The sequence below is a fragment of the Rhinolophus sinicus genome, linkage group LG16 (genome assembly GCF_036562045.2).
Source record: "Rhinolophus sinicus isolate RSC01 linkage group LG16, ASM3656204v1, whole genome shotgun sequence".
Taxonomy (NCBI): domain Eukaryota; kingdom Metazoa; phylum Chordata; class Mammalia; order Chiroptera; family Rhinolophidae; genus Rhinolophus; species Rhinolophus sinicus.
The window spans coordinates 15169389-15179969 of record NC_133765.1 but is presented as its reverse complement, the minus strand read 5'-3'; the positions used below and the strand labels follow the sequence as shown (position 1 = coordinate 15179969).

General features: G+C 60.5%; 1 protein-coding gene across 2 annotated transcripts in view; it reads right to left on the bottom strand.

The window, feature by feature from the left end:
• RTN4R (reticulon 4 receptor) overlaps positions 1-10581 on the bottom strand; it is a 41257-nt gene that overhangs the window by 15614 nt on the left and 15062 nt on the right. Inside the window, exon 2 of one of the 2 annotated variants that reach the window (XM_074321851.1) lies at positions 1932-3370. In XM_074321851.1, the coding sequence (XP_074177952.1) occupies positions 1971-3370 (1400 nt within the window). In that variant the 3' untranslated portion in view covers positions 1932-1970. Of the gene's footprint in view, positions 1-1675; positions 3371-10581 lie in introns of those variants that run through there. The other variant, XM_074321852.1, reaches the window with a different exon arrangement.

Sequence of the window (10581 nt, the reverse complement as noted above, 5' to 3'; positions counted from 1 at the left end):
GCAAGCTGAGGAGCTCAGGCAGACCTCAAGGTTTTTTTGCAAATGGGTATCTGTGGCTTCCTGGCTGCCAGGAAGGTAGGGGGCGACCAGGGGCTGCCATGCCATGCAAGAGCCCCGCAGCCTCAGCTTGGAGCCCTGCCCCCTCCCCATACCTAGCAGTTTGGCGGCATCTTCCTGGGCACGGCAGGGGCTGTGCAGGAGAAAACTGGATAAAGAAACTCCTGCCCACACTCCTTCTGCCCATTAACGCCCAGGCACAGGCTGGCAGACTCCTGCCTGTGCAGTCACAGGGATGGGGTGTCAGGGAGTGCCAATGGTGGGACTTCAGACACAGGCCTGAGGCTGCCCAACACCTTGTCACCAGAGTCCACAGAATTGCCTCTTAGGAGGCTACCAAGGGGGGGCACTGGGTTTTCCTGGGCCCGGAGGGGTTGGGGTGGGAGCCTGTGCAGGGCCTGCCTGATCTGCCCCCACTGAGCCCAGGGGCAAGGCGGCCAGGTCTTAGAGCTGAGACACGCGGGCGTCCATTCCGTGATGCAGAAGGGCAGACTGCCAGGTGGGCAGTGCCAGTGGGCCCAGGCCCAAGGGTCTCTTGGAAGAAAAGATGGGGCATGTGGGAGGACCCAGCTGAGAAGGGGTAAGGGCCAGACAGGGGAGCCAGGGGTGCCTCCCCCACAGTACCTTGATACTGCCCTGGGCAGGGGAGGGAGAGTCTGAGTCCCACCGAGGGACAGAGAAACCAGCGACTTGGTTGCTAAGCTTGTCTTCCCCTCTCCCTCCTCCCTCCCTTGGGCTTCTGGCTCCACCAGCAACACTCTCCTCCCTCCTTCCTCCAATCAGTGTTTTCTTCTCTCTCCCTGCACCCTCAGTACGCTCCCCCAGACCCCTTCCTAAGGAGGCTGGGAGAGCCTCAAAGGGCCACGCGCCTCTTTCCCTTTTGTTTCTGAGTCCTCAGCACCTAGGGCTTGAGGAAACACGCATGTGCATATTTTTGCCTGTGCTGTATGTGCAGACATGTGCATGTACACATGTGGTCCCTGCCTATGTGCACGTGTCTATAGGGCCATGCAGACCCATGTGGGCCTGTGTCTGGGGTGTGCAATGGTATAAGCCTAGGTCCCCTGGGCACGTGCCTGTGCAGTTATGGCTGCAGGTGTGGTGTGCGGCCACAGGCAGTGCTATGAGGTGCACACAGCCTCTGCCAGGCCTCACTCCCCAGTTCTTCAGGGCCACCCCAGCTCACCTGCACAGGGTCCTCCTGGGACCACCCCAAGCCACATGGGAGCTGGGAGGCAACTGGGGCTGGGCTGGCTGGGGTGTAAGGCTGGGACCTCCATGGACCCCATGTGGCACCAGAGCCAGTGTCCCCACAAAGGCAGCTATATCCTCTCCCATGGGCTGGGTGTGTTGTCTGGGCTAGACACATACCTTTCCCCGGATGCCATTGTCAGCCCATCTGGCATAGGAGGCTCACTGATGTCAGTCTTCATGGCTGAGGGGTGGGCAGGGCCACCACGCATCCCTAGTGGCCACTGTGGTTGCTGGGCTGAGAGGGTCCAAACTGCCCGCAGCCCAGGCTGCACCAACTGTGTGGCCATGACGGGGCCAGGGCTGCAACTCCAGGGGCCACCCTACCTCTCACTGTCCATAGCACCCCAGCCTGAGAGGCCATAGCTTACGAAAAGAGCTCTTTATTCCACATCGTCCAATATTTTTACACAAGTAAAATAAAATGCATATCTCTATATACCGCGGTCCGGGCGGGAGGCAGTGTTCTGGAACAAACACTGCCACTGCTCCCTGTAAACATGATGGGGTGGAGATGGGGTGGGCGGGCGGGAGGCATCCATCAGGGAGGGCCTGGCTACCCCTTAGGGTCTGCTGCCCAGTGTTGGCTGGCAGCACGTAGGGGACCCCGTATGTACACACACCTGGCACTGAGAAAAGCCTTTCTTGTAATCGGGGGCTGGTCAGCAGGGCCCAAGCATGGTCCAGAGCACCAGCAAGAGGCCCAGGGGGGTGAGGCTGCAGGCGAGACTGGGGAGGGTGCCTGAGCTCTCCAGGTCACCAGCCCTGCTGCCCCCACTGCCCGGATGGCCCAGACGACACTGGCTGCGGGTACGGTTCTTGCGGGAACAGCCTGGCCTCCGGCGAGGGCCTGTGGTGGGAGGCCCTAGCAGCTCGGAGCCCTGGGGCCGCAATGCAGTCAGTGGGGGCTCAGCTGAGCCAGGCAGGGTCCCAAAGGGGGAGTCGTTGATGTGCCGTGGGCCAGAGCTGTTGCCTGGAGGGCTGTCACCGGACGGCACACGTCCTTTGAGTGCGTTGCCGGCCGAGGCTGGACTTCCCGCCTCCAGCACCGAGGCCTTGTCTGCGGCATTCGGCTGGCAGCACTTGGGAATCCCCAGCAGCTCCTCATCAGTAGGCCCACCAGTCCAGATGGGACGGGAAGGCCCAGGGATCATGGCGCAGCCTTCTAGGTCGGTGGCTGCCAGGCGCTTGAGATCTCGACCAGCCAGGCGTGGGGGCAGGCTGCAGGGCAGCTCAGACGAGGAGCCACGGAACTGCTGCAGCCAGGCCCAGAGTGGGCGAGCCCGGCAGTCACATACCCAGGGGTTGTCATTGAGCCGCAGGTACTGCAGGGCACGCAGGGACGCCAGGGCCTCGACAGGCAGCGCCGAGAGGTTGTTGGCAAACAGGTAGAGCGTCATGAGGCGGCCAAGGTCGTGGAAGGCGTGTGGGTGCACACGGGCCACGCGGTTCTGGTGCAGTAGGAGGCGGTCGAGGCTGTGTAGGCCGCGGAAGGCGCGCTCAGGCACACTGGGGATTCGGTTACCATGCAGGAAGAGGTGTGTGAGGTTGCCCAGGTCTCGGAAGGCGTCATCGGGCAGTGCCTGTAGCCCATTGTCCTGCAGGTAGAGGTACTGCAGGGCGGCCAGGCCACGGAACAGGCCGGGGCCCAGCTCCTGCAGACCGCAGCGATCCAGGTGCAGTGTGTGCAGGCGGCCCAGGCCATGGAATGTCGCGGGGTCCACGGCACGCAGTTGTGCGTTGTCGCTGAGGTCCAGCTGCTCCAGCAGGGCCAGGCCGGCAAAGGCAGTGGCGTCAATGTGGGCTAGTGCATTTGAGTGCAGCCACAGGATAGTGAGGTTGCGGCAGGCGCGGAAGCTGGAGGCTGGCACGTGTGCAATGAGGTTGCCGTGCAGGAAGACGCGCTGACTGGCTGCTGGGATGTCGGTGGGCACGGCCTGGAGGCCCTGCTGCGGGCAGCTCGTTGTTACCTTGGGCTCGTTGTAGCACACGCACGCTCCTGGGCATGGAGCTGCCACCCGCCACGCCTGCAGCCACAGCACCCAGGCTAGCAGCCGGCTCCCTGTGGGCAGAGGACAGAGTGCTTAGCAAGCAGGGGGTCCTGTGAGACTGGAGTTTGTGCTGGAGCCAGTCCAGTCCCAGGTGGTGCTGTCACCCCTGGGAACTCAGGTGCTATGATCTGTGTTTACGTGCCATGTGGAAGCTGCTGCACCAAAACCTGCCAGGGGAGTCACACACCACACGCCATCCTGCCCAGAGCTCAAGCACACGAGCCAACATGCCCGCACCCCCCACCACTCTGGGTTGGCCAGGTCCCAGCTGGGGCCCCCTTGAAGGCCTCCTGTGACGGACACTCACGCCAGCAGTACATTCTTGGGACCCCCATGAACACAGGGCACCCTGGGCCTGCTCACTGTCTCTGTCATCTCCACTGTCCCTGGATTGTCACCTGCCCAACCAGCCCACAGGCCAGGCTGGGAGAGAGAGGCTCTTGGCAAACACCTGAGGCCCAGGCTGGCAGAGCTCCAGCAGAGGGGCCCCGAGGCGAGGCTCACGCCCAGGCCTGTCAGGCAGTCAGCGGCTGTGCCCTCTCAGGCTACCGGAGAGGTGGGGCTGTGGCTCAGACCTACTGCCCTCCCCAGGCCCCTGGAGACCTTAAGGCCCCAGGGTTGCCCGGATTCTGAGGAGGATTTACCACATGGGGAGCTGTGCCTTAATGAGGAAACTGCAGGTACCTTGGTGGAACATGAGCCACAGCCCTCAGTAGCCCTCCTGCAGGGGTCCGGGGTCCTGCCAACAGGGCCCAGGAATCTGCCACAGGGGCTCCAGAGCAACTCTTCTATCACAGGATCAGGAGGCTGGATGCCTGAGGGCAGGTGGGTCCAGGGCTCAGAAGGGCGAGGCCCCTCCAGGCGGGCTGCTCCCTCCTCCACACATCCTCAGTCACTTTGAGAGCTTCCTGCCTTGGCAGGAACACCTCCCACAGCCTCCTTCCCTCAGCCTCCTCCCCTGCTTGATCTCCTCCCCAGGCGAGGAGCTTACTCCTTCCTAGGACATCAATCCTTGCACAATCCTAACTTCCCTCAAACATCCCTCCCAGACACACTCTCAGTGAGTTCTGCTCCAGCTCCAGGGGGCTGTACCCCCATTCTCCCTCCCCCATTGAAGGGCCAGACACACCTGGGGCCTCAGCAATGACCTATTCCGGGCAGAAGACTCCTCCAAGGGCGATGTATCCAGCCCTGGTCTCACCGGTAGGGCCAACAATACTAAGCCCAGTGCCGTCACCCCACCATTAGAGCCCTCCTCTTTGACTGCTGAAGGTTCTTTCCGCCTTCAGGAGTGAGTCTATTAAAATGTGAATCGCCTTGGGAGGGTTATGGCTTATCAGCTAACACTTGAGTTATCAGCTAACACCTGCGTTGACAGCTAACACCTTCCTTGGCAGCTACCTAAGAGCAGGATTCTGCAGACATGAGCCAGCTAAGTGTTAGGGCTGGAGCCAGCAGGAAGGACAGGGCCACAGGCCAGCTTCCCCTACCCAGAACCATGACCTTGGGGCCCCCCATCCATGCTGGGTCCTCTCTGCCTGGGCTGGTCCAGACGCTTGCCCCAAGACCAGAGCCCCAGCAAGCTGGCATGTTCAGTGGTCACAAAGGATGTGCCCTCCCAGACTCTGGTCCCCAGGTCCTGGGTACCCTCTCCCCACAGTCTGGGGTTCTCTTCTGCCCTCCCAGCTGCCAGGGACATAACAGCCCCAGGATAGGGTCCAGAGAGGCAAGCCCAGCCCAGGACCCCCAAGCCCTGGGCACCCCTTCTGGGTTAGCCATGCCTGGGAGGTTGTGAGGAGCACCTCGGCCTGCTGTTCTATTTACACTGCTGACTTCCTCTCTGGCTCTCTCCTTGTGGGGCCTCCTTGGGAAATCAGGTCTCATCATGCCAGCTCCCACCAGTACCTCACCTGCTGTCACTGGATGTCACTGCTACGAAAACAGCACTTCCTCTCCCCAAGATCTTGGCGGGAGAAGAAGACCTGGGGTGGAGTGGGGTGAGGGCCCCAGGTACTCACTGGTCCAGGCTCTGAACCTCACCACCGCGGGCGGGCCACATCATGACTGTGCCATGCCACTAACCACACCATGCCACAGACCCGGCCCCACCACTGGTTGGCTATGTCACCAGCCACCCATTGCAACCATGCCTGTCATATCACCAACTGAGCCATGTTACTGTCACACCCTGTCCTGTGGCTCCCAGGCTTGTAGCTGTGGTTTGTGAGCTAAGTTGGTGTTGGGTTCAGCTGACTTCACCAGAAGGGGGCCAGCTGCTCTGGTCTCCAGCCCACTTCAGCCCGGGTCCCCAAGAAGCAGTAAGCTTGGGGCTATACCCACTCTAAGAATGCCCCAAACAAGGCTCCAGAGCCAAGCTGTGCCACCGCGGGGGCAGGTGGCAGAGTGGCTACGTGGCTCAGCCCTGCCAGGAAATGGGCATCTGATGCAAAGATACAGCTCTGTTCCCGCTGAGCCAACTGCTTTTCGGAAACCAACTTCTGAGGATCGGTCCCTCTGCACTGGCCCTGCTGTCAGCACAGTGGCCGTTGGTGGGCTCTCTCCCCTCCGCAGGCACAGTAATTGGCTCCAGCCTGGGCCCCCTTGGGGCCTGCCCGCTGGTCTCCATAGCAACCCTACCGCTGAGCAAGCATGAGGGGGGATCTTTTTATGAGATAATCAAACCCAACTTTACAGTGTGGGTTTATATTAACAGCAGGGGCCCTGACAGGTAGTGGGAGGGCATCCCCTGACTCCCCCCCAGGCTAAACCCAGTCACTCACCAGACCCCTCCCAATGCCCACGGAGAACTACAGCTCCTCCCAAACCTAAAAGGGCTCCCCCATTCTACCCTCCCACCTGTCCCCCAGCCTGTCCCTTTATCCCATCTTCTGTCCTCCCCGGCCTCTGCAGCCCCTGAGCCAGGCCTCTCCGGCCTCTAGGTCTGTACTCTTGCTGGTCCCACCAGCCCATCGGAGGCCTCAGGCTGCACCTTGCCCCACCTGCCCACTGGCTGCAGCCTGGCAGCCTGCCTGCCCTCGTGCATAGCCTCACTAGGTCCCGGTCCTCAGCACCCAGGCCAGCTCGCATCTAGGCATGTGTGGTGAGAAAACAGCCCTGCTGAGACTTCGATTTATACACAGGAAACCAGAGTACAACATGCCCCCCAAGCTCCTGAGACCATCGTGGCCCCACATCAGGCCACCTGAGCTATGCACAAACCCCAACTGGTCCCTCTCCCTCCAACCCTGAAGCCTATTCTCGCCCCCTCTTTCCTCACGCCTCAGTGCAGAATGGCCAGGTCAGGAGTCTCCTCCAGTGCTTCCCCCAAGGAGGAGCTCCTGCCTTAGCCCAGGTCTGGCTCAGAAGCAGCCGTGGGGGCAGGAGGCCCATGGTTGCGGGGAGGACTGGCCTGGGGTTGGGGTAGGACAGTGACCGGATTCTACTTGGGGCCTCTCCCATCTGGGCAGCCAGATGGGGCAGGAATGATAACTGAAGAGGCCATGGAGCCAAAGGCCCCAGAGGCCGGGGGCATCAGGCCTGGGCGTGGCCTGTCCCCGTGAAGGGTCATGTCACAGACTGCAAGGGACACCTGCACGGCTCATCCTGCTCCAGCTCCTGCACAGTGAAGGGCCCAGGTCCCCCTTCCCAGTCACTGTGTTGGGAGAGGGGTGGAGGGAGAGGAGGAGGGTGGAGAGAGGAGGAAAGGCGAAGAGGTGGGAGGACAACCAGGACAGGCAGGAGGCTCTGGGGACACCACACGAGTCAGTGGCAGTGGGCAGGCGGCTGCTGAGGTCACAGCTCAGGAATAGGGACTGCAGGCAAGGGACAGTTTTGGTATATACCCTGACCCCGCCTCTCCTGGAGTCCACCAGCCTCGCTGAGGTATGCAGGAGTCCCACCCCGCGAGGCCACAGATGCAGGGTTGGCAGCCTTGGAGTCCCCGAGCACTGGCTCAGTGCCCGTGGGCCTTGATGCCTCCCCACTGCAATGGAGCAGCAGAAACTCCCACCTCAGGGATTAGTATGACAGCCTACCAGCTGGTATAAAAGGCTGCATAAGAATCAATGATCAATTTTCTTCTCAGTATCATGAGCCCATTTTACAGATTAGGAACTTGAGGCAGCAAGTGGTTAAGCCCTAAGCCTGCCCCCGCTGAAGAAGGCCCAGGAAGGAGGGTGGGAGAGGGACGGAGCCACAGTGCATCCAGCCCAAGCCTGAAGAATGGCTACTGTGTGACTTTGGCGAGAATGGGGCACAAGCTGTGAGGGCATGGACAGATGCCAAAGGCATACGGCTCTACCTGTGCCATTGGTAGCTGGGAGGGGGACATCTCCAGGGAGGCTCTGAGCTCTGCCCCCACCCCCAAGAGGCTGAAGTCAGTAGGCTGTGGAGGGGTCGGGCAGCTGTAGCACAGTCAGGACATTGGTTAGCTCAAGACCCTCTTGAAAACCAAGAATGTCCCCGTGAAGGGTCATGTCACAGACTGCAGTTACAAGGCAGAACAGGAGGCCACTGCTCAGCATACCAAAGCCAGAAATAGCTCCAGGCGGGGGTGGGGCCAGTGGTGTCCACACACCGCAGAGGGTCAGGGCACCTGGGCAGCGCTGTGCTCACGGTCCTCCCCTGTGCCTACCCCCCACGCCCCTGCCAGCCCTCCACCAGCAACTGGCCCACCCCCATCATCCATCTGTCCCCCCTCGGTCTTCACTCAATTCTCACATTCACTATCCACCTTCGTTCCATCCTGAGGCCCACGGACATGCGCAGGGGCAGTGTGCACGTCCATGGCATTTCCCAGGCCCCTCCCCCGGCTCCAGGTACTGGGAGGGAGGAGAGGGGCAGCAGCTCTGGTGGAGGCAGCCCACTCTCAAGGGGGCCCTGCATCCCCTGGGGGGTGTGACTGCCACTCCTGCTGCCTGCCCCTCGAGGCCCTCCCTTCTTATTGCCTCAGGGTAGGAGCTGCAGGGGCAGGCTGGGCGGACCAGGTCTATAAATGGGCCAGGTTACCGCCATGGCAGGACGGTGCTGGACACAGGGCTGGGTAGTTCCAGGCCAAGCTGTGTGCAGTGGGGAAAACTGATACCAGCTCGGGCAGACCCTGCCTGATGTCACACTGAGACCCAGGCAGATCGGCAGGACAGCGTCCTGACTGCACTCAGTGCACAGGGGGACCCAGGGACATCTGGCCAGGCCCAGGCTGGGCCTGTCTGTCTGCTAACTCTCCTAAGGGTTTAGCTTATTTACCCATTTTACAGGTGAGCAAAATGGTGGGGGAAAGCCACTTGTTCATAGCCCCAGGGCTAGTAGGATTCCTAATGTCATGGCACCCAGTCATTGAAAGGCCTTGCTGGGCAGTAAAAAGTTAAAAGCTCCCCCATCCCCACCTTACCCATCATCCTCACCCCACACCCAAGCTCCATTCTCCCTCAAAATTTCCAGCCAACACATCCTGTGGGAGGGCAGCCCAGGGCCCCTTTCAAGTCAAGGAAATTGAGGCTGGCAGGGGAGGGGCCTGGCCCACCTAAAAGAGCTGGAGGCTCTAGGGGGGCGCCCTGTGGTGGGGGTTGCACTCATGCAACCCTCACTCACTCAGCAAAAGCATCAGATGCTGTGCTGGACACTGCAGGCCTGAGACCAGGATGCAGACCCTGGCAGCTTATGACACTTGTGATACAGGAGTGGCTGACCACAGGCAGTCACCCTGCCACGTGGCATGTGCCACATGGGGAATTTAAGGTGCTACGGAGCCCTGTGCTGGCTCCAGATGTCAGGGATGCCAGAGGAGGAGTCCTGGGGCCCACTGCCAGGGGAGGTCCAGGCAGATCATCTGATGGTCAGGGTCCTTGGCCCAGAGACCAGGCCTTGGGAATTCATCCTTGGCTAAGGGTGAGCTGCTGGCTTTGAGGGCTCTAGAACCTCGCCCTGTCTAGCCCACGTCTCTCTCTACCTGATGCCCACCTCCCCCAGCCCCCACCGCAGAGGGCCCCACGCTAGGGGCTGATGATGCCAGCATCTGGAGGCTCTTTCCAGCTGCAGACCTGTCCAGCCCCAGGGCCATAGCCAGTGTCCCTTTCCACTCCATCAAGCCACCAACAAACACCTGCTGCCTCCACAACCAGTTCACCATAGTTCCTTGGCTAATAGATGCCAACGGTCATCGTGGCCTTGAGTTCCCAGAGGACACGAATGAGGACCCAGCCAACATGCCCCTGCCCTGCCACACATCTGCCACCATTCTCATCTGCCTGCCCTGATGCCATCCCACTGCCAGCTCCTGTCCAGGATTCCAGCCTTCCTTCCCCATCCACTCTCCCTTCCCAAGAAGGGAGCATGTGTCACCTATATGAAGCTGACTATTCCTACGAGACCCAGAGTGTTAGCCTCCTATGGGGCAAAGTGCACGAATGCACACTTGGGGTGCACACTGTAGAAACGCACACTTGGGGTGCACACTGTAGAAACGCACACTTGGGGTGCATGCTGTAGAAACGCACACTCAAGGTGTATGCTATAGGAGTACACAATAGGAGTGTACTCTCGGACATTCAGCTGCTGGGGCCTGGGAGGGTCAGGGCACAGGAGGTGAGTCAGCAAACAGCAGAGGGGTTGTTGTAGTGAGGCAGGGCAGACGTGGGAGCCCCTCCCAGGAACCAGGGCTGGCAGAGGGGGTCTTCTCTCCTCTGCAGTAAGAGAAGACAGGTGGGCATATCCCCAAGTGCTCTCGAGCCCCTGGCACTTGTCAAACGTCACTGACAAGGCAGGAGGACTGCCTCTGCTCTAGCAGGATTTATTCTATGAAAAGACAAACACAAGTTTCAGGAGGCCCTTGTCTATTTGTCCTCCACGATCATCTGTCCCTCCTCTCAGCCACCTGGAATCAACCCCAGTCTGGAGGAAGCAGCTGGACTGCAGCCCACCTGAGCAGTCCCAAGATAGCTGAGCTCTCGAAAACACCCCTGACCAGGCTTCTGCAAAGGGTTTAACATCTGCAGGGTAGATGCGGGCTTTGAAACTGAGCTGGGGTGGTAACAGTGGGGGCAGTACCTGCCGGGACCATAGAGAAGCCCAGTGTGGGCTGGTGAACTCCACGGGATCCAGCTCTTTCCAGGGGATGAGGGTTTCAAGAGGCAGTGAATGACCCTCTTCAGCCTGAGATGCTCCCATTTGAGTCACCACCAATGGAGTGGGGCCAGGGTACCATGTCCAGGCAGCTAGAGCGAAA